Here is a 24,673-nt window from a genome sequence, read left to right on the forward strand (position 1 = left end):
TAGTTCACTGGCAAAATTTCAAAGCAGCAAAAACAATACGAAAAAAGTTACGCCAATCAAAGAACCCTCCTTTAGCATTAAAGGCGGTATCAAGTCTTATCTAAGAGAGCGACCGCTCTCCTAGAATACCCGTTTACCATTAGCCCTTTTACTAACCTTATTATTATTATTTAAGAGTGTATTTAACTTTCGGCTCACTCTGAACCGTTGATGTCTCTTCAATTCAGACACGAAAATCAAAGCCAAGAGTTTACTTCACCTCAGGCCTCAATTATTTACTCTTTGTTTCACTAAGCCTATTGCGGATAATACTTGTTATACGCGCCGGAATCTAGGTCTTAGTTTTCTTCACGAAATCACTAAACCAAGGATTATTCTATATACAGATGTAGTTATAGCTTAAGCAATATATAAACAGCCATTTCAAATAACAATATTAAAAAAATCTTTGGAATATCAATATGAAACAGAGCTTTAAAGCTACAAAAGTACTAAATGCATCATAATTACGAAAAATACTTCCACATATTCACGTTATATTATGGAAAAAGGGAATATTAAGGTTCTGTATGATTTCTTAACACATCAACACAAGGCTAACTGCTAACGCGACGCACTAGTGTAACAATGGACGGACACACACAGACAACAAGAGTAACAAGGAGTATAAACCCATTAGTGGAAGCAGTATTTTTTTTCTCGCTTATGTTTATCCTCTCTAGACTTCGCTAAAAACGTATTACTACTACGTAAAATATTAATAGACAGGCAAGGATTGATACCATTAAAGAAGGAGCGCAATATTATCCGTATTTTCATTTCATATACAGAGAAAAGAAATTATTATGTTTCTGAGAGGAGCTTCCCATTTAGGTTGTTGTTTTGAAAATATATCGCAATGCACGGGCCTTGATAGATAGGAGGCAATGAATGAAATATATCGCATGCACGGGCCTTGGCAGATATAGGAGGCGATGATAATCTCTCTCTTTGCACGAGAGGTTTATCTTTAATATTTAAATAAATATAATTATTTTTAATTATTTTAATCTTCAATAATTAACATTAATAATAGTTAAATCGTTTAAAATAAAGTTATACCTATTATCATCTCAAACTTTGCTAATATTGACGTTTAAAGTGAAGGGTACCCCTCTTGCCCACTTTCTTCAAATTTTGGGGTTTATATACGATTCGTTTCCATTACAATAGTAAGGAAAAAGCGCAATTGCGAAAACCTTTGGTGGGGATCCCACCTTAGGGAGGCTAGACGTTTTTCGTAACCCTAGCTGATCGCCGCGTATATCCTAAAACCAAACGATGATAATGGAGTAGAAGCCAATGATACAGATTGGTGTCTATGTGGAATAGACGGAAGACCAGTGGATGGTGGTGTTAGAAGCCAATGATACAGATTGGTGTCTATGTGGAGTTGACGGAAGACCAGTGGATGGTGGTGTTTAGGAGCCAGTATGTACAGACTGGTGTCCAAGTGGGATGGACGAAGACCAGAAGATGGTGGTGATTAGAAGCCAGTATGCACAGACTGGTGTCCAAGTGGAATGGACGAAGACCAGAAGATGGTGGTGATTAGAAGCCAGTATGTACAGACTGGTGTCCATGTGGGAAGGACGAAGACCAGAAGATGGTGGTGATTAGAAGCCAGTATGTACAGACTGGTGTCCATGAGGGATGGACGAAGACCAAACATGGTGGTGTGAGAACTCAAGTATAGAGTAGCCAACGGAGAAAAATACAATTTTCTAAATTTCTGTGACCTGTCAATGCGGTCCGGAAATTGGGAACACGTTTGCTCCGATACGCAAACTGCGAACGCGGTCACGTGGGTGTAACAACGGACAGACACACAGACACACACACAGACACACACACAGACACGGCCGTTACAGAACCTCTCCTGGACTACGTCACACGGAGAGGTAAAAATGCGATTCTTTGATCACTGAAACTTCGAATGTTTGAAGCTATATTTATATTCATTTTTTTTGTAACGGACGTGCGTGTCTCATCACAGCGAGTCCCGGCAAAGCCTTTGGTACTGCTATATATATAAATAGTTTTTTAATGTTAATTATTGTTTGCGCTCACTATAATTGTGCGCAATGAATAGAGGAAGGCGTAAGCTTTCATTTGGTATATGATTTATTAAGTTTGTTCGCTGGGAAAATATGGTTGGCAAGTTTCATAAAATTCCTCTCCATTAGTACATTATCGTAAATTATATTCCAAGGTACGTTTCATCGAAATGAACCTATATTTTCAAATTAATTGCGTTCCACATATTATCGTTTTAGTGTGTTGTTGTTACGGATAAAATAATCGTGCCACGGCTCTCTACTCTCATATATGGAGCACAACCCTGTATTATAATTTGAGTTCATTGAGATAACGAAAAGCAAAATTGGGACATATTTTCACCTATAATTTATAATTTCAATCGTAATTTCAAATCTTTAATTACAATGGAAAACGGTGGTTTTTATTGAAAGGTAAAGGTCGTGTAACAAAACTGATTATACCTTAAAAGAACGGCCTTTTTCTAAATATAAAAGGAAAAATATTAACAATAAATAAATAAATGATCTCTTATTAGAAAAGAATTAGCATCAGACACTACATAAAAGCACAATCAGGTCAGCAACACGAGATAAGCTTGCGAGGGTCCGACATTCCCAAAAAAGCTTACGGGATATCGTTATTTCACCAAAGATTTCATGACTTCTTTGATTTCACGATTTCTCCAAAGATTTCGTGATTTTTTCTTTGATTTCACGATTTCTCTAAAGATTTCGACATTTCTTCTTTGATTTCATGATTTCTCTAAAGATTAATTGTGGTGTCTGCCCTTCTCCAGGAGCATAAGCAATACTCTCAATCTGGGGCGTAATTAGATCTTCAGATGAAAGCAAAAGGGTATCACTGTTGCCATTGTTCAATGCTGTTTCTTCATCAATTTCGTCCCATTCCTGGTCGCTGTCAGGTGCTTGTTGAGGTTCTACAGCAGAATTACTTGGTTGATCTGTACAAACAGGGGGCGTGTGCTCCACTTCAGTTGGCATATCTTCCTCATTCGATACGAAATTATTTAGTTGATCTGTACCAACAGGGGGCGTGTGCTCTACTTCAGTTGGCATATCTTCCTCATTCGATACGAAATTTACACTATTAGATTCGCTGAATTCCAAAGCCACTTCATCTGGAACTGTAACTTCATGTTTTAAATACAAAGGAGTTGTTATTAGAATCTTTAAAGCATCCAGTATTTTTCTGGGACGAACTGTTTCAAACATATAGTGGTGTTGATATTCCTTCTTCCTCATGAGTTTAATTTGAATAACTTGAGTGTCAGTGGGGCCTCTGGGCAGAATTGAAACAGAAGAGTCGATTGAAACTGGTACATTTACGACATTACCACGAATGCCTCTTTGCTGATCAACTCCTAGTTTTCTTATTTGCATAAACGGTAATCGCAGAGAAATCATTCTACATTCAAGTTCTGTAAGATCTTTCAACTCCATGGGCAAATCAGGAAAAAATTAGCCGTTTTCTCTGGAGAGTGGTGGTACTTTCCTTCTAGAAACGTAGCTGTGGCAAGAACCACACAACAAAATATGCGTCGGAAGCACTCTCTCGTGTACTCCTTCAACTGACAAGTATTTCACCGACTCTGTTTTTTTTAACAGAAGTACGGAAAAATAGTCCAGAACAGCATTCGCATTTATAATCTGGACCATATGATATATTTTGCAGATAGGTGTTTTCAAAATATTGTGAGTGTTGTCTCCTAACGGTTCTCCTAGCATACTCTGTCATAAGCTCGAATTCAGCATAATTTTCATCAAGTCTTCTAATCTGCCTTGTAGCATTGTTCCTCTGCGTTTCAGCTTCTCTATAGCTGGAATCTTGACGCCTCTCAATTCTTGACAAATTATCTCTCTGGTTTTCGGCTTCAGAATACACGGAACCTTCACGCCTACTTTGCCTTGTAGCATTGTCCCTCTGCATTTCAGCTTCTCTATAGCTGGAATCTTGACGCCTCTCAATTCTTGACAAATTATCTCTCTGGTTTTCGGCTTCAGAATACACGGAATCTTCACGCCTACTTTGCCTTGTAGCATTGTCTCTCTGCATTTCGGCTTCTCTATAGTTGGGATCTTGACGCCTCTCAATTCTTGACAAAATATCTCTCTGGTTTTCGGCTTCAGAATACACGGAATCTTCACGCCTACTTTGCCTTGTAGCATTGTCCCTCTGCATTTCAGCTTCTCTATAGTTGGGATCTTGACGCCTCTCAATTCTTGACAAAATATCTCTCTGGTTTTCGGCTTCAGAATACACGGAATCTTCACGCCTACTTTGCCTTATAGCATTGTCCCTCTGCATTTCAGCTTCTCTGTAGCTGGAATCTTGATGTCTCTCAATTCTTGACAAATTATCTCTCTGGTTTTCGGCTTCACGGTACACAGAATTTTCACGCCTAATTTGCCTTGTAGAATTATCTCTCTGGATTTCGGCCTTAGCATAATCCATATTTCCTCTTCTTTTCTTCCTGGAAAGATTATCTGTTTCTAACTCAGATTGAGCATAATTTGAATCTGTGCGCTTTTGTCTCCGTTTCAAAAGATAATTTTGCATGTTATTAGTTTTCTGATTCACAACTGAAGCTAAAGGATGCTGACCAGCTGATGGGTCCTGACAAGTAAAGCCCACACTCGTTGATGGGTCCTGCTGAGTTAAATAACTCTTGACTAGTCGATGGGTCCGACAGAGTTGAAGAACTCTGACTAGTCGATGGGTCCGGCAGAGTTGAAGAACTCTGACTAGTCGATGGGTCCGGCAGAGTTGAAGAACTCTGACTAGTCGATGGGTCCGGCAGAGTTGAAGAACTCTGAATAGTCGATGGGTCCGGCAGAGTTGAAGAACTCTGACTAGTCGATGGGTCTGGCAGAGTTGAAGAACTCTGAGTAGTCGATGGGTCCGGCAGAGTTGAAGAACTCTGACTAGTCGATGGGTCTCACAGAGTTGAAGAACTCTGAGTAGTTGATGGGTCCTGACTCGTAGGAGATTTTAAAACCAACTGCCTCTTTAGCTTCTTATTTGCTGTATATCTCTCTCGTCTTCGAGCTTTTTCTCTTTCTCTGTATTCTGGATTCAAACGAAGCCTTCTCATCTTTTCCGCTGATGTTTCTTTCACATTAGATGCCATTTCTGAACTCTCTCGTATTTGTATAACAGCCGAGTTAAACGGCACAAAGTCAATTTTGATTTCAGACCGTTGAAAATGTCCTTACTTAGTTCATGACTTGTTAGATATCCTGAAAACAATCTTAGTTTACGCGTAAATAGGCCTAACAAATAATAATATATGACAAAACTACCCGCTCAAAGAAATACTTACTTGAAATTAATTCTGAAAATAAACTATAATTAGTGGTAAATTAATAGGCCTAATAAAAAAATGAGAACTATAGAGTAATTTTTTGGGCATTGGCTGCAACGTCATCATTTGCGTAGAGGGGGGGGGGAGAATTGGAAGAAATGATGGTGGCGCGTGGTGGCGCCATGTGATTTTCAAACGTAAACAAGCAGTGGCGTCGCCAGGGGTTTTTTGGAGGCGCTTGAGCCCCCTGAAAATTCTCTGAAGCGCCTCCTAAAATTTCTTTAAAGCGCCCCCATAGTTTTACTGAAAGCCTCTCCTAACTATTCAGTTGGGGTGAATTGAAGTTTTTACTACATGAAAGTGAAATACACATAGAAACACTATTTCATATTTATATCAACAGTCTATTTTCATGACTTTTCTATAACATAGCTACCCTACACTGTCCCAAGCACTGAGGGCAACATCTTCCCCCTTTCGCCTCAATCGCGTGCCTTCCGAAGCAAGGTCTAAAAAATAACTTCTCCCCGTCCTCTACCCACTAAAGTACCGAGGATTTCCGAATCGAATAATTGAAATTTTGCCATTAACTGTCCCCCTCAATTAAGCACGCCCACTAGTCACACTCGAGTTTAGTCTAGTCCTAATATAGTCAATGTCAAGTTATATTCAAACATTTTAACAGTAATAAAATTAATTTGTGTGATGCAAAAGCTTTTGTGATAAAACATGCGTTCAGTCCTTAATTACTTTTCCTTATTTTATTACTCTAATATTCGCCTTATAGACAAGAGGGTGTTAAATGATTTTTTGTGTTCGTATGATTTTTTGTAAAACAATGTTGATTATAAGACCTCAAATGTAATTAATAAAAACTGTCATTGTAGACAAAGACTGGAAAGTGTAAAAGATAAGGTTTGAAAATGAACTGCCTGAAGTAACAGATATTAAAATTTTCACTTTTGAAGACATCATTATAAAACATCAATTATTTTAAAAAATTCTTATCTTACTTTTTTTCACCAAAATTACTTCGGGAAAGTATTTTAAAAAGGAACATGCGCGTTATTTTGAAAATACTACGGCTTTACATTTTATTTTTTATCAAAAATTTAAAATTAGGTAGAAAATTCGACCCTTTAACGAGAGAAAATCGTTGAGAGCTTGTAAAATATAAACCGTATTAAAACTTTACAAAACGTATTCTTAAATTGTAAAGCTTTCAAAGTATTAAATATTAACGTGCTGTGTTGCTCTCAAAGATCACGATCAATCTACAGATCTTTTCGACACTAATAACTAAATCACAAAGAAAAGGCCTATATTATTTTCCGCTTCGCAATATTTTCAATTTTAAAGTATAAAAATTTAAACTCTTCAAGAGAAATCTTTTCAGATATCCAAGCATTTGAATCTCCTAGAATCAAATGTTAGTTGAAAGTAAAACCAGTACCAAGATAGTATCCCTTAAACCCTTCTAGGTGACAACTACTATTGAGGACAAAATACTTGGGTAAATATTGCTGAAAAATATTTTGCGAAAATGAAATTTTGGTGAAAAAAAGTAAGATAAGAATTTTTTAAAATAATTGATGTTTTATAATGATGTCTTCAAAAGTGAAAATTTTAATATCTGTTACTTCAGGCAGTTCATTTTCAAACCTTATCTTTTACACTTTCCAGTCTTTGTCTACAATGACAGTTTTTATTAATATCTGTCACTTCAGTCTTAATATTAATTAAAATTGTTTAGAAAATATGGGAGAAAAAGTCTTAGGGCGTTGCGCGTTCATCGGTAATCTAGCTTAATTACCGGTCGTCGGTAATCTAGCTTAATCACCGGTCGTCGGTAATCTAGCTTAATCACCGGTCGTCGGTAATCTAGCTTAATCACCGGTCGTCGGTAATCTAGCTTAATCACCGGTCGTCGGTAATCTAGCTTAATTACCGGTCGTCGGTAATCTAGCTTAATCACCGGCCGTCGGTAATCTAGCTTAATTACCGGTCGTCGGTAATCTAGCTTAATTACCGGTCGTCGGTAATCTAGCTTAATTACCGGTCGTCGGTAATCTAGCTTAATTACCGGTCGTCGGTAATCTAGCTTAATTACCGGTCGTCGGTAATCTAGCTTAATTACCGGTCGTCGGTAATCTAGCTTAATTACCGGTCGTCGGTAATCTAGCTTAATTACCGGTCGTCGGTAATCTAGCTTAATTACCGGTCGTCGGTAATCTCGCTTAATTACCGGTTGTCGGTAATCTCGCTTAATTACCGGTCGTCGGTAATCTAGCTTAATTACCGGTCGTCGGTAATCTAGCTTAATTACCGGTCGTCGGTAATCTAGCTTAATTACGGGTCGTCGGTAATCTAGCTTAATTACCGGTCGTCGGTAATCTAGCTTAATTACGGGTCGTCGGTAATCTAGCTTAATTACGGGTCGTCGGTAATCTAGCTTAATTACGGGTCGTCGGTAATCTAGCTTAATTACCGGTCGTCGGTAATCTAGCTTAATTACCGGTCGTCGGTAATCTAGCTTAATTACCGGTCGTCGGTAATCTAGCTTAATTACGGGTCGTCGGTAATCTAGCTTAATTACCGGTCGTCGGTAATCTAGCTTAATTACGGGTCGTCGGTAATCTAGCTTAATTACGGGTCGTCGGTAATCTAGCTTAATTACGGGTCGTCGGTAATCTAGCTTAATTACCGGTCGTCGGTAATCTAGCTTAATTACCGGTCGTCGGTAATCTAGCTTAATTACCGGTCGTCGGTAATCTAGCTTAATTACCGGTCGTCGGTAATCTAGCTTAATTACCGGTCGTCGGTAATCTAACTTATTTACCAGTCGTCGGTAACCCTTAATTGGTAATCTAGATTAATTACCCTTAATTGGTAATCTAGATTAATTACCCCTTAATTGGTAATCTAGATTAATTACCCTTAATTGATAATCTAGATTAATTACCCTTAATTGATAATCTAGATTAATTACCCTTAATTGATAATCTAGATTAATTACCCTTAATTGATAATCTAGATTAATTACCCTTAATTGATAATCTAGATTAATTACCCTTAATTGATAATATTAATTACCCTTAATTGGTAATCTAAATTAATTACCCTTAATTGATAATCTAGATTAATTACCCTTAATTGATAATATTAATTACCCTTAATTGATAATATTAATTACCCTTAATTGATAATATTAATTACCCTTAATTGATAATATTAATTACCCTTAATTGATAATCTAGATTAATTACCCTTAATTGGTAATCTAGATTAATTACCCTTAATTGGTAATCTAGATTAATTACCCTTAATTGGTTATTTAATTAGTAACCCTTAATTCGTTATCTAGTTTAATTACCTCTAATTGATAATTTATTTTAAGAACGTTTAATTGGTAAACTACTTTAATTACTTAAATTCGTGATCTAGTTTATTTATCTTTAATTGGGAGTCTAGTTTAATTATCTCTTATTGATAATCCAGAATAATTAGTAGGGAAAAGTTAAAATGTTTATTAAGCTAGTCTGAATTTGACTATATCCGCGACAATTTAGACCCGTGTGTTTTGAAGGCGTCGCTGTAGCGGCCGCGTCAACGTCACTGCAGCAATATTAAAGCCGTCTTATCTCACTATCGATAGGCCATTCCAACCAAAAGGCATTAAGAAGAAACAATCGGATTATTATGAGGCAACTATACGTTAAAAAAGGCCAACATTGGTCTCGCTGATATTTCCTAATAAAACAGTGGATAAATGCGAAAATATCGCAGATTGGGGTAGTTTTTAAAATTTAAGTTAAACATACTTAAAATTAATTTTTCTTAATAACAAGAAAAATGATCCTAGATTATAGTTCAAAGTTTAATTTAAGACCGTTCCCAAAACTAACCAACGTATAGTTTTCCTAAATCACGAATAACCGATTTGTTTTTTTCGAAAAATTTCCCATGTTATTTCTATGGGAAAAATTTCTGTTTTGCATCAAAAGGTGTGATTAATTTTATGGAAATGAAAACCACCCTTAGCAACTTTATTTTTTATAAAATAAACTAATTTATGGATCTCTTTGAAATTTTAACCACATATTAAGGGCCCGAATTGTAGTTCTGTGGAATTTTTTCGAATGAATTAATAGAATACAAAAAAAACTACATCCAAACAAAAAACCCTCCTTATACATTAAAAGCAGTATGAAGTCTTATCTAAGAGAGCTACCGCTCTCTCAGAATATATTTAAGTTGAATAACGAAACGTTTACTAAACATTTTGCGAAACTTTAACCAATTTTTAGGGTTTTGCCGATACTTTTAATAATTGAATTATAGACATTTCATGTCACTTTCAACCGCTTTTATAGTTTCTTGTGAACAAAACTTAAGCCGCGTTTACACGAGACACTTTGAAACCGTTTTAAACCGTTTTGGAATGTACAAAAATAATATTACGCTGTTAAAACCAGAGATCTTTCACGAAGAAATGCAAATATTATTTTTCAAAAAGTGTTTGGCCTTTCCAAATCGCTTGAAAACAGTTCCAAAGTGTCTCGTGTAAACGCGGCTTTAATCGCAATTCAGTCATTTGAAAACGTTTTCTGTTACGTAAATACATATAAACATAGGGTTAGTCCCCCTATTATCGGACACATTTTAAAAAATTATGGTTAAATGTAAGGAAATCATAGAAAACCTTTGAAAAGTTTATGAAATATATATTTTGAACGTTTCTGCACCTAATGGTATAGAAATAATTCCAAAAGAACGATCTAATATTGTCCCAATCATGGATTTTATTCGGCAAGTATCGTACCCTATTATCGGCTATTTGGATGTTGATTCGGACACCCATGTTCCATTTATCGGACGCCTATACATCCAACTCGGACACTGGGATCTCAGAATCGGACAGTGGGTCTTTGTAGCCCGGACACTGGGATCTCAGAATCGGACAGTGGGTCTTCGTTATCGGACACTGGGATCTCAGAATCGGACAGTGGGTCTTCGTTATCGGACACTGGGATCTCAGAACCGGACAGTGCGTCTTCGCTATCGGACACTGGAATCTCAGAATCAGACAGTGGGTCTTCGTTATCGGACATTGGGATCTCTGTATCGGACAATGGTTCCTCAATTGGGACACCAATTGTTTTAACAATATAAAGACCCGTGAAAATTGTTACTTCTCTGACACTTCTGGACCCATTCTGAACATCACTAACCACTTTAAGCATTAAATATTTACAATCCCTCTCTTATTGTAAGCCTACGTTAAAAATTTGTCTTTAAAACGTGTTTGAAAGCTGTCCGATAATAGGTTTTCTCCATTAGATACGATTCGCGTTTTATTTTCATGTAAAGAAACCTAGAACTAACTGTTAAAGTAGCAATTTATAGAAAAAGATTCGGGCTTTACAGCCATACACATAACTTTTAATTGGCTTCTATTTATATACCTCAAAACCCGATTTAAAAATGGGGGAAGAATTTTTCCGGCCCCTCAATTAGTTTTAATTAATCAAAACAATTGGATATCTGGTTCGTTCGCGCTTTCCTCCTCTGACATCGCGCCCCTTCTCTGTTTTTACATGCAACATACAGATTTCGACACCCTCTTTAAAACTAGGTAACTTACAGTGTTCCTTTTTTCCCCTGCAGTTTTATAAACAACTTTTTAAAAATGTGTCCGATAATAGGGGGACTAACCCTATTAGAAACCAAACTGCAATAATATGAAAACATAAATTAATGTTAATGAGGAGATGGTTTTTCATTGATTTTCTGTTATTTAGTCTGAGCTTTGAAATCATCCGTTTTACACTACGTATCTTTCACCTTGAAAATTCGTTTTCCATATAAACTTTTGCAGTAGACATAGGAATTTATCTAGAGTTCGAAATCTCACAATACTAAAGTAATTTAAAATCATAAATTAATGTATCCCGGTTAAGAGTAAGACGTTTATATTCTAGGAATTCATACATTATTAGGTATTAAGGTATTCATCACATTTATATCACATGGGAATTTTGGTTATGGAACTTTGAAACTCGATTTCAAAACCATAGAAATTTGTAAAGCGATACGGAATTTCGGAAAAAGTAATTAAATCGCCCCGACGGACTTATGGGCTCACGTGCAACGCCGGGTACCTTTGCTGCTAGTATATATGTTTCTGAGAATTGAATTAATTAATATTTTAAGCTCATTTTTAATTATTTGTAAGCCTATTTTAAATCTTATCTCCATATTTTCTCTCAAAACGATAAAAGAAGCGTCAAAATTTTAACCGATAAGCGATATTTTCCATCAACGCGGAATGAACAAATTAGTTTCGAAAGACAGATATTTCGTATTGATGTAAAAGAAAAACATTTTACAATTTCTTTCAACGCGTAAGTAAATATTTCCCCTAAACACCACACAAATTTCGAAAGACGTTAATCTTATTTCCAACTGACCGATATTGCGATGATGACAATCCCTCTTCCCACGCGCATTTATTCCTTTAAACATCAGATAAAAATAATGGGAACGTTCTTCTTCTAATCATGTCTGACTTATGTCAGATTTATGTCACTTAATAGCCTGTTCGACCTTGTTTTGTCCATTTATAAACGCCTTTGGTCACTTTTTGTAGTATGTTTTCATTCATTTCAAATATATTTTTGTGTTGCCCAAATAATTTAACACCATATTCAATCGAATTTTTGGTATGATTTCAATCATTTACGTCACTTTCAATCTTATTTTCCTCATTTTTTCAATCTTTTATATCACTTTCAGTAGTACATTCGTCATCTTTTCTATCATTCTCCATCACTTTAAATAGTATTTTGGTCATCTTTTCAATTATTTTCTACCACTTTTAATCGTAGTTTGGTAGATTCACAACACTTTCAATCACATATTTTCCTATTTCGATACACTTTTGACTAAGTGCTTAGCAACAGAATAGTATCAAAAATTCGAACAGTAATAAGAAACGATTGAAAAATAATAACGAAAGTTCGAACAGTAATAAGGACAAGTTTGATGAGGAGATGGTATTTCATTGATTTTCTGTCATTTAGTCTGAACTTTGAAATCATCCGTTTTACACTACGTATCTTTCAACTTGAAAAAATGTTTTCCGTATTCATCACAAACTTTGAACAGAAATAGTGAAACTTTGAACGGAAAGAGTGAAACTTTGAACAGAGAGAGTGAAACTTTGAACAGAGAGAGTGAAACTTTGAACAGAAAGAGTGAAACTTTGAACAGAAATAGTGAAACTTTGAACAGAAAGAGTGAAACTTTGAACAGAAAGAGTGAAACTTTGAACAGAAAGAGTGAAACATTGAACAGAAAGAGTGAAACTTTGAACAGAAAGAGTGAAACTTTGATCAAAAAGAGTGAAACTTTGAACAGAAAGAGTGAAACTTTGAACAAAAAGAGTGAAACTTTGAACATATATAGTGAAACTTTGAACAGAAAGAGTGAAACTTTGAATAAAATAGTGAAACTTTGAACAGAAAGAGTGAAACTTTGAACAGAAAGAGTGAAACTTTGAACAGAAAGAGTGAAAGTTTGAACAGAAAGAGTGAAACTTTGAACAGAAAGAGTGAAACTTTGAACAGAAAGAGTGAAACTTTGAACAGAAAGAGTGAAACTTTGAACAGAAAGAGTGAAACTTTGAACAGAAAGAGTGAAACTTTGAACAGAAAGAGTGAAACTCTGAACAGAAAGAGTGAAACTTTGAACAGAAAAAGTGAAACTTTGAGCAGAAAGAGTGAAACTTTGAACAGAAAGAGTGAAACTTTGAACATAAATAGTGAAACTTTGAACATAAATAGTGAAACTTTTAACGGAAATAGTTGAACATAAATAGTGAAATTTTGAACGGAAATCGTGAATGTTTGAACTGAAATAAGAAAGATTTGAACAGGGTTTAAAATATTAATTATATTAATCCAACGTAAAATAATTAAAAGCCCATATCATTCAAACATTTTCTTTTTTTCGAGATTCTACAAATATTGTTTAGCATTTAACATTATCCTTCGCCTACAAAATGTAGAACGTACAAACGTTTTATTAATTAAAGAAAGTCTGCGAAATACTTATTCACGAAATTATTATTCACGTCATTGAATCTCATGTGATAATGAACTTCGTAAAACCTTAAACTGTGAGTATTATCACACAGACACTCGGCTAACCTGCAAATCTGCAGGGCCTTCAATATATAATGCGTAGCTATGTCGTTTTCATCACTATAATTTTTCCTTACGGTTTTGTTAGTTTTATATACCATAAACATACACATATGAAGAGCTAAGTTCATAACTCTTAAATACAGGTATGGACAATGAAATTCGTATCCACCGTAATAAAAGGTGCGAAATTTGCACTCCTCCTCATTGCGGGGATGACAACTCCCTAAATGGCAAATATTTGGGGTTGGCATTCCGTACATTTTGTGCGGTGTGAGGTCGTGTACGGGAAATACGAGGATAGTATCCCCCGCAAATTCTTTCAATTTGAATTGATGAACCTTCTTATTTATGATACACGGAAACTGTCTATCAAACATGTCAATTAATGACCCTGCGGGTAATTGCACTGTAGAAGTTAGTAATCTGTACATCGCTAAGTGTTTCAAACCAAAATTTATATTAGGGCCATTAACGTATCGAAATATATAACCTTCACCATCGGCTACATTATAGACTTAATTCGGTGTGGGGTTTATTAGTAAATCCCCCGTTTCGGGATCTGTAGTCCTTTCGGATTTTCCGTAATCTTTATCCCATCCGATAGCAGCAAATTTTTCAATTCGTCTTAAGTTGTTTCGTCTAACGACGGCTTCTAGAGTAATGAGTGAATTCATTCTACCGTCCTCACTACAGCAGATAGGGCAGGAAGGTGTGTCCGGCGTATTGTCAGTTTCGGAGAACGCTATTGATTCGTTCCTGTTGGTGTAAAAATTAACCGGATACTCTGATTATAAGTCTGGATACAAATGCGCATGGAAGGCTTAACTATATTGTTAAGTTTCACGGCGTCCTTTAGTTTCTGGGGTTATACACGATACCGTCCAAGTTGTTCCAAATTATTCCTTCGGTAAGACAACGGAACTGTAAAACAGAAAATCTAGTTTTAAAAGTGTTCAAGGTGGTTTTTAAATCGCGCAAAGAAAATTTTAAACACCGCCCTACTTCATTCGCAACACCGATATACAATAGTATATAGTAGGTCATCTAATATAACTAGGTTCCTCACACTAGAATCTAGGATGCCCACATCTAATAACCCTTCATGGAGTTCCAAGTTTGGTTTATGGGATTGTATAACGCTAAATATGCCGTATAACACCAAATTATTCTTTCGGGAGTGGGTGAAATACACATATCCTTATGTTTAATGAATTCCCCCCACGAAAACACACTTCCCACATCCGGTGACCCCGGCTATGGGTGTTGCATACTTAAATCCATATCGACAAATGGTAGAGAATTTAATTTAAATACATCTAAAGAGAACTTGAGAATTGTACTTACATTTTAAATTTCGGACCTGGATCGTTACTTCGAGGAAGGTTAAAGAGTTGTAGAATGCCTTATCCTCAAACTGTCTACATCTTTTATACTGTATTGTCACGTGAACTCCTAGGGTATGACTGGATCCTAACCATGTCAATGTGGCGTTCATCTAAAATATGATAGGATTATCGCGATGTTCTGCCATGTAGAGTCAACATGGCATTAAAAACCCCGAGCCATGACAAGGCTTAGCGATGCGTTCAATTTTCAACTTCAATATCGGAGATAGTTTGTGTTCGTATTTACACTTAATTTGCATTCTAAAACATTGTAGGTTGCGAAATTCATGGTTTCTCCTGTCCTCGTCAGGAATCAGGTACACTGTCGTATCTGAAAACTGTACTCTCTTTTTACCGTCTACTTTCATACTTCCCGCTTACTTCGTTAATAAGTCTTTCATATGCTATGACATCTAGTCTTAAGCCTAACTTCCCAAACACGTGACGTGGGTTTCAACCACCATAATTCAAGCCAATTTAAGATATTGACGAAATATAGGGAATTTTCAAAAATATATAATTAATTATTTTCTTTGGCAGATATTTACAATATCATGAGTTAGAACGTTGTAAACTAATTCGAGTACGAATTATTGTATGCATTAATTATTATTACACTTTGAAATCCCGCATGCATTTACTTTAACTCGCCTCAAAATCGTAGTATATAAGGAAGTCAAATCCTATATTATAATAATAAGATAAAATCCCTATCAGCGGATCCCTTATCATTGAGACCATGCGTTTAATATTTTCTTCGAAACATATGATAAGACACGCCAACGGGAATAGATAACCTTATCTCAAGTGTTCAGTATGAGATTACATGCTATCATGAGATTATACGCCAAGTCTGATACATCATGGATTTCACGCCAATTTCCCCCGCCAGTTCACGCCAAGGCTGACATCACGAGCTTCACGCCAATTCTCCCTATCAGTTCACGCCAAGTCTGACATCACGAGTTTCACGCCAATTTTCCCCTATCAGTTCACGCCAACTTCGACATCGCGACTATCACGCCAATTCTCCCCTATCAGTTCACGCCGATTCCTCACGCCGGTTCACGCCAATTCCTCACGCCGGTTCACGCCAATTCCTCACGCCAGTTCACGCCACTGGGCCAGAAGTAACACAATGTTACTACTTGCCCTTTCTAATACAATCCACCTTTCGAAGTAGAGGAGTGTTTTTTTCGCAATGACATCGTACTCTAACGACAGGTTTATTGACGAAGCCTGTTGTGAAACCAACTTAAAACACGATCGGAATATCTGAATCACAGAAGCGTTAGCCTGTATTGTAAATCCACCGTGGCTGATTGCTAGTAGCTAATGGAAATCGGCATTACTTTCTGTCAAATTTCTGTTTTGAGTGATATATAACAAAACCAAAAGTGAGAGCGCGCAAAATATCTACAATTTCAAAAAATAGGAAAATATAAGAAAATTATCGATATTATAGGAACTAATAGGAAGACATCCGAAAATAGGAAAAATCATAAAATTTAGGAAATGTTGTCACCCAGCACAGGTCTATGGAATATGTTTGTGCACAGGTCTACGTAATAATTTTTTAGCCCAAGTCTTCGGAATCTATTTTTATATTGCAATTTGAGTTGGACTGGGCGTTGAAGCAATCAAGATTAATACTTCTATAATAGATGGTTAGGGCCTTGTTAGTTCAAACGCGGTAACTAATAAACGAGCAACACCACAAGACTTAAATGGAGCGCCTGCTTTTCAGTATAAGTTTTAAAATACTAGTTTCTAAACAGTTTTAATTCATATTAAGACTGAAGTGACAGATATTAATAAAAAATGTCTTTGTACACAAAGACGCGAAAAAGTAAGAGATAAGTGTAGAAAATTAATTGTTTGAAGTAACAGATATTCAAATTTTCATTTTTGAACACGTGATTATAAAGCATCAATTATTTTAAAAAATTTCTTATCTTAGTTTTTTTCACAAAAATTTCAGAGAAACTACCTTGATACTACTGTTTATTTTCTAGAAACATTTGCTTCGAGGAAGTTCCAATACTCGGATATCTGAAAAATAGAGCTAGAAGAATTTATTTTTATATTTTAAAATTGAAAATATTGCGAACCGAAAATTACATTCGCCCTTTGATTGTGATGTAGTTATTAGAGTCAAAAGAATATGTAGCTTGATCGTGATCTTTTGAGAAAGATACAACACGTCAATTTTTGAAAAGTCGAAAACTTTAAAATTAACGAACACGTTTTGTTAAGTTTTCATGCTTATTTTATTTTGTCTGCTATGAACGATTTTCTGTCCATTTTATTCTCCTTATAGGCCCGAATACTCAAACTATCTCTAAATTTTAAAAAGAAAATAAAATGCATACGTTTTCTATTTTTAAAATGATGCACATGTTTAAAGGGTATAGGCAGCTTTAATTTCATATCTTATTTTATATCTTTCGAGTCTCTAATTTATAAAAATCAACTTTTTAAAATAATTTAACAATTAATTCTATACTTAAAATCAATTTAAAAATCGTCAAAACTGAATTTTTCCATACCTATACTCTTGCCTTGCCAGCTTGTTTTTTGACGTCAACTGAATAAGCGCGGGAAAAACCATGGAGCCTTAATCTTGGCTCTATGCGAAAACGGTAGTCCGGACTTTCTAGGCGCGAAGCGTTTGGACTCTTTGGAGTCGACTCGTGGTTGAGGTTACGTGACGTCTGCTACTTATTTTACCGCGTTAAACTTTTGCTTGTTTGTAGCGTGTACTACTGTACTTTCTGGTTTCTGGGTAACTGAACTAAATATAAAATAGATATAAAAAATGTCTAAACCGAGTACGATTTGCGTAGTTCCACGTTGTAAAAACAACAACTTAAATAAGGATATTTCGTTTCACATATTTCCTAAAGACCCTTCTTTAGCAGAAAAATATTTAAAAATTGGTAGGATTGCACTTTACGTGACCCACCCAACTAACAATGGTTTCTAGTTAATTAGACTGTGGGGAGTCCGAAAAAAATAGTTAAAAAATTATTTGGCCGCCGCAAGTTGGTTAAAAAAATTTTTGAAAATTTCAAAATCCACGCACTTACCCTCATTGAAGCCGCTATCCGCTTAACGCATTCTGCACTCAATCTTGCAAAATAAGCCGGGGGGACTGTGAAAAATTGACGTACTCGCGCCGGAACCATTTACGTACTCGCGCCGGAGATATAGCTATGGAATTTTTTAAGCTTACTGAAACTGTTCATTTCTGATAAAAGGACGGAAATATAATGCGAGAAAAACTGCTATGTTTTGGGAAAATCGTTGAATTTTTGGGGAATTCGATAAATGATAACGGTAAATTTTGGTAAATGCCGTCAAATTATTCTTGAATTTGATAAATCTGAAGGACAATATTTTGGAAAAGGTGTCAAATTATTCGGGAATTTGATAAATGTGAAGGACGATATCATGGAAAAAAGTGTCAAATTAATCTGAATTTGATAAATCTGGAGGACGTTATTTTGGAAAAGGTGTCAAATTATTTGGGTGTTTGATAAATGTGAAGGATGATATTTTGGAAAAGGTGTCAAATTATTTGGGAATTTGATAAATGTGAATGACGATATTTTGGAAAAGGTGTCAAATTATTTGGGAATTTGATAAATGTGAATGACGATATTTTGGAAAAGGTGTCAAATAATTTGGGAATTTGATAAATGTGAATGACGATATTTTGGAAATGGTGTCAAATTATTTGGGAATTTGATAAATGTAAGGAACGATATTTTGGAAAATGTGCCAAATTATTCGGGAATTTGATAAATGTGAAGGACGATACTTTGGAAAAGGCATCAAATTATTCCCGAATTTGGTAAATGTAAAGGACGATATTTTGGAAAAGGTGTTTACATTTATCAAATTGCCGAAAAATAGGCACTCTTTCCAAAATATAGTTGCAATGACTTCCAAAATATTGATGTTGACGTTTGATAATTGACCAATAGTTTGTCGCCTTTTCCAAAATATTGCTGAAATAACTAGACGCCTTTTCCAAAATATTGAAATAAATTGACGCCTTTTCCAAAATATAGTTGAAATAAGTTGACGCCTTTTCCAAAATATTGAAATAAATTGACGCCTTTTTCAAAATATAGTTGAAATAAATTGACGCCTTTTCCAAAATATAGTTGAAATAAATTGACGTCTTTTCCAAAATATAGTTGAAATAAATTGACGCCTTTTCCAAAATATAGTTGAAATAAATTGACGCCTTTTCCAAAATATAGTTGAAATAAATTGGCGCCTTTTCCGAAATATAGTTGAAATAAATTGACGCCTTTTCCGAAATATAGTTGAAATAAATTGACGCCTTTTCCAAAATATAGTTGAAATAAATTGACCAAAATATAGTTGAAATAAATTGGCGCCTTTTCCGAAATATAGTTGAAATAAATTGGCGCCTTTTCCGAAATATAGTTGAAATAAATTGACGCCTTTTCCGAAATATAGTTGAAATAAATTGACCAAAATATAGTTGAACTAAATTGACGCCTTTTCCGAAATATAGTTGAAATAAATTGACGCCTTTTCCGAAATATAGTTGAAATAAATTGACCAAAATATAGTTGAACTAAATTGACGCCTTTTCCAAAATATAGTTGAAATAAATTGACGCCTTTTCCAAAATATAGTTGAAATAAATTGACGCCTTTTCCAAAATATAGTTGAAATAAATTGACGCCTTTTCCAAAATATAGTTGAAATAAATTGACGCCTTTTCCAAAATATAGTTGAAATAAATTGACGCCTTTTCCAAAATATAGTTGAAATAAATTGACGCCTTTTCCAAAATATAGTTGAAATAAATTGACGCCTTTTCCAAAATATAGTTGAAATAAATTGACGCCTTTTCCAAAATATAGTTGAAATAAATTGACGCCTTTTCCAAAATATAGTTGAAATAAATTGACGCCTTTTCCAAAATATAGTTGAAATAAATTGACGCCTTTTCCAAAATATAGTTGAAATAATTTGCCGCCTTTTCCTAAATATAGTTGAAATAATTTGCCGCCTTTTCCGAAATATTGTTGAAATAAATTGACGCCTTTTCCAAAATATTGATGTTGACATTTGGTTCTTTCTCAATAATTTGTCGCCTTTCCCAAAATATAGTTGCAAAAAAACTAGACTCCTTTTCTGAAATATTGACGTTGACATTTGCTAATTTCCCTATATTTTGACACCTTTTCTCTACGCCTTTTATTTAAATTTTTTTTTTACAAAAAATCATATTTACCAAGGATTTGACACATTTTCCCAAAAATAATGTTGAGTGAATTAAAAAAAATCCCGAATAATTTGACGGTTTTTTTCAAAATTTACCGTTATCAATTATTGAATTCCCAAAAAATTCAACGATTTTCCCAAAACATTTCAGTTTTTCTCGCATTTATATTTCCCTCCTTTTATCAGAAATAAATGTTTCCGTAAGCTTAAAAAAATCCATAGCTATAAAACCCCGGCGCGAGTCCGGCAATTTTTCACAGTCCCCTCTGGCTTATTTTGCAAGATTGAGTGCAGACTGCAGAATGCGTTAAGCGGATAGCGGCTTCAATGGCGGTAAGTGCATGGATTTTAAAATTTTCAAAAATTTTTTTGACCAACTTGCGGCGGCCAAATAATTTTTTAACTATTTTTTTCGGACTCCTCATGGTCCAATTAACTAGAAACCATTGTTAGTTGGGTGGGTCACGTAAAGTGCAATCCCACCTAAAAATTATTGATAGACCAAACTGGGAACCGAAAGCTAGATCTCTCGTATGTTCAGCTCACTTTACAAATGAATGTTTTGAATATAATCCAGACGTTGTAAAAACCTTGGCAAAGAAGAAAAAGTCACGTTTAATTACGTCGGCAATACCAACTATTTTTCCTTCCGATTCTTTCATTGAGAAACCCAAAGAACTTTCTGCATGCTGCAGTGGCAGTGCAGAACCACTTCAGAGACCTTTGCCCGTAAAAAAATCTGTGCAACAAGCCCTATGCCACACCGAAGTCGCGCTTTCGGCCTTGAAAAATTATATTCAAAATCAAAAGGTGAAGAATCAATTAGCCGCCCAGATGAACCGCAGAGCGATAAGTTATTGCAGAGAAATACGGAAGGTAAAGACAAATATATCCAAGTTTATAATCTTGGCAAAAGTGTTGGCATTCAAGCTTTTCCCAGCAATCGGCATAAAGGTATTAAAATATTCGTATTTATTTAAATGTGTAATCCGAGACAACTTTTACTTAGCATGTCAAACGACCCAATTAAACAGCGTGAACAGTATTGGAACCCAAACTGATTTTATAAATCATAATACAACTATGACAAAAGATGAAGAAATGGCAGATATTCATGAGAGTGATGATGAAAGTATAGAGTCTGACCCACTTGATACTAGTTTTACTCCTTCAAGTCTTGGCTTCGGAGATACTAGTTTTATTCGGTATGTATTTTTGATACGTGAATTACATTTTATAAAGTATAAAATAAATCTATATTATTACTAATAGCTCTTCGGATCATTTGGATGTTATTGACAATCCAGTTTCAGAGCCAAAATTCTTAGTTTTTCAGTCAGCGTTATTAGTATTGTTCAAATATTGTTTTTCTTGTTTGGCGCCATGCACTCAAACTCTATCAATTTTGGGATCACTGGTCACGGTTAAAGCTGTTTGCAAAAACAACCACACTTTTGTTTGGGAAAGTCAACCCAAAATGATGAGAAAACCTTTGGGGAATCTCTTAACTGCGGCAGCTATCCTTTTCGTTGGACTAAATCCTACTAAAGTTTTGAGAATGTTTAAGTCTATTGGTATAGCCATGATCCAGAAAAGAGCTTATTGCAACATACAATTCCTGCTATTCAAGAAGTAAGATGGTTTTGGTGCATGAAAGATTTATATTTCAAATTACTGCCATTATGGTAGGCATGGATAAGACAAGAAGATGAGCTATTAACATCATTTGAGGGCAAAACCATTGACATTGGTGGAGATGGTAGGTGTGATTCACCAGGTTATTCTGCTTTATTTGGAAGTTATTGTTTTTTGGAGAGCACTACGAAAAAAGTCATACATTTGCAACTTGTCCAGGTAAATCTACAAAAACACGACTTTATATGGACTTTAATTAATTATTATTAATGAGGCAAGCTTTTTGAAATATTCTTTTACTAGTCTACTGAAGTTAATAGTAGCCAGGCAATGGAATTGGAAGGATTACGCAGAGGTTTACGTTACTTGGAAGTCAGTGGTATAACAGTTGGAAGTATTGTAACTGACAGACATAAAGGTATTCGGAAGCACATGAGAGAAGAGCATCCCGCTGTAAAGCATTTTTTGATTGCTGGCATCTTGCAAAAGGTAAATCCAAGGCTCCCCTGGTAAAATGACGGTTGGTGCACGTTATTTTTTTTTTCCAACCCAAAAATGGAATTTCTCATTGATTTACATGAAATATTTTCGCGGAAAAACCAGTCCTTGCTTACTACTGGGTTAAATATTCGCGCCTAATGCACGGAAATGTAACGCTGTTTAGCTCTGAGATTACGCTATTCTATACAACTTATGTTCCCCCTTGCCAGAGGAGTGTGCACCATCCATTATTTTATCTAGGGAGCCTTCGTTAATCCCTCAAAACCCCAAAAACAAATTAATGAATATAGGCCTAATTGTAAATTATATTCATCTAGGGGTTAAAACTAAAATTGAGGCTGCAGGAAAGAAAAAAAAACTGCGAAGTTCTTTTGCAATGGAAGCGTAGCATTGTAAACCATGTTTATTAGTGTGCTGTTTCAAGCTACGGAAACGCGGAGTTGGCAAAAGACAAATGGCTTTCTGTTCTTCGTCATGTCACAAATGTGCATACTGGTCATGGTGGGTTGTTTCCAGAGTGTGCTCACGAACAAATAACACCAAAAGAATGGCTCGTACATTGTAAGATGACAAAAATTATGGCTTTGGTCTACTACTCTCAATGAATTTTAACAACTAATAATTGCAGTATCTGAGCCATACAATAGACTAGCATATATTGTGAAGCTCGCCAGCCATCACATATTCCAATTATCACCCACTGTACAAACATCTAATGTAGAAGCATATCACTCTGTGGTGTTGCACTTTGCAAGCAAGAGTGTTTATTACCCCTACAAAATTATGGAAGCTAGGTAAACTTATATTTCTTTATTTTGCCCACATAAGACAAACATAATTTAATTTAACTTTGCAGATTGTTCTTGTCAGTCTTACATTTCAATGAAAACTCTAACAAAGCTCACGCTCGCAAAGCGGATGGCACTTTGCGTTACAGTGTTTCTTTTCCTAAGGCTAAACTAGGCGAGTATAGTGTAAGACCTATCAAGGAGCCATCTACATACGGTAATTTAATTATATAAAACTTTTACTAGTAAACTTCGTTTTAATTATTTTTTTTTCGTATTGTTGGATAAAATTAGATTATGTGCAGAATTTATTCAAAATTGTAATGGATAGAGCGGAATTGAGCATGAAGAATGCAAAAGATTTATATGATAGAGAAGTCGAGTCCGTACCAATTCCACGACCGTTAAGTGCTCAATATGTTCACCCTGAAAAATCAGAAGCAATTGAATCATACAAGACAAAGAAACGTTTTAGAGTTGAAGAAAATGAAGGCGAATAAAGCCAGTAGCTCGATGTGGTAGTTTTAATAAGCTACACATCATTACATCCATTAATTAAAAAATAATACAAACAGATATATTGTCAGAATTATTTCACATTCGTCAAATTAGCTTCCTCTTTACACGGTATCTGAGTTTTTAGTCATCATTGTCTTTAAACATTCTCACACTTAGACCATGAGGATTGTCTATAATACGAGAAATGTTATAGCGGATGTCATTCTCTCTTTAAAATAAGTATAGGAAGTTGGCATACCTTTATACCATAAATTGGGAATACTATTATAGTTTAATCAGAAGAAGTGTTAACGGAATTAGCCTCCTCGTTACACGGTATCTGAGTTTTAAGTCATCATTGTCGTTCTCACACTTACGCCATAAGGATTGTCTATAATACGAGAAATGTTATAGCGGATGTCATTCTCTCTTTAAAATAAGTATAGGAAGTTGGCATACCTTTATACCATAAATTGGGAATACAATTATAGTTTAACCAGAAGAAGTGTAATCAATTTGAGTACGATGTGGCTATTATGAGCCCAGCCCTTGGGCCATTCTTAATTATTTTAATTTAGTCATTAATGCGTGGGTAACGAAATCCAGCATATTCTTCAGATGGAAATGCAGTTCTGATCTTCGTCAAAACGTAGCTAGGAATTGCGCGTCTTTGGCCCCGTCTCAAACGCTTGTGAATCCATCTGGTGAACTTGCGGTAAGCAATGTAGCGGTACGTTCTAAATAAAAATTTAAGTGGTTAAATGCTAAGTTTGTTAGGACAGATATGCATATAAATAAATTGGTGTAGTTTTGGTATACTTGTGAATTGTAGCATCATTGGGTATAACGAAGTTGTTATCGCAGTACTCATAAACCCCAGCCTCCAAGCTATAAATATTTAAATAAACATATTCTGTGCCTGGGTGCTGAGTAATGCAGGTGTGTTGGGCTTGGATTTTTTCCCACACTTTTCTTATCTCCTGGCAA

At 35.3% G+C, this 24,673-nt stretch overlaps 2 protein-coding genes and 1 long non-coding RNA gene across 3 annotated transcripts; 2 read left to right on the forward strand and 1 right to left on the reverse strand.

Moving 5' to 3' along the window:
• Positions 1-21,901: 21,901 nt before the first annotated feature.
• LOC149661040 (uncharacterized) lies at positions 21,902-22,538 on the forward strand. The gene is made up of 4 exons (XM_089843662.1): positions 21,902-21,910; positions 21,954-22,118; positions 22,203-22,388; positions 22,503-22,538. Exons 1-4 carry the CDS (start codon positions 21,902-21,904, stop codon positions 22,536-22,538), a joined length of 396 nt encoding a protein of 131 aa, XP_089699788.1.
• A 545-nt stretch (positions 22,539-23,083) lies between these two features.
• On the forward strand, positions 23,084-23,688 carry LOC149661041 (uncharacterized). Its single transcript, XM_089843663.1, has 3 exons — positions 23,084-23,194; positions 23,257-23,405; positions 23,483-23,688. Exons 1-3 carry the CDS (start codon positions 23,184-23,186, stop codon positions 23,686-23,688), a joined length of 366 nt encoding a protein of 121 aa, XP_089699789.1. The 5' UTR covers positions 23,084-23,183.
• A 1-nt stretch (position 23,689) lies between these two features.
• Positions 23,690-24,354, reverse strand: LOC149661042 (uncharacterized). The gene is made up of 2 exons (XR_016369064.1): positions 23,946-24,354; positions 23,690-23,877 (listed from the first exon to the last, which is right to left on the reverse strand). It is a non-coding gene; the product is annotated as an uncharacterized LOC149661042 (long non-coding RNA).
• Positions 24,355-24,673: the final 319 nt, after the last annotated feature.

The sequence above is a fragment of the Phalangium opilio genome, unplaced genomic scaffold, assembly GCF_054372755.1.
Source record: "Phalangium opilio isolate 3A_F unplaced genomic scaffold, DU_Popi_V2 ptg000070l_1, whole genome shotgun sequence".
NCBI classification, from domain to species: Eukaryota; Metazoa; Arthropoda; class Arachnida; order Opiliones; family Phalangiidae; genus Phalangium; species Phalangium opilio.

Bases quoted from the DNA above. Each gene is read 5' to 3' on its own strand.
- LOC149661040 (XM_089843662.1), top strand. The intron at 22,119-22,202 runs GTAAATCTACAA...TTCTTTTACTAG, and splicing joins TACATTTGCAACTTGTCCAG to TCTACTGAAGTTAATAGTAG. The intron at 22,389-22,502 runs GTAAATCCAAGG...CGGAAAAACCAG, and splicing joins TTGCTGGCATCTTGCAAAAG to TCCTTGCTTACTACTGGGTT.
- LOC149661041 (XM_089843663.1), top strand. The intron at 23,406-23,482 runs GTAATTTAATTA...GGATAAAATTAG, and splicing joins CAAGGAGCCATCTACATACG to ATTATGTGCAGAATTTATTC.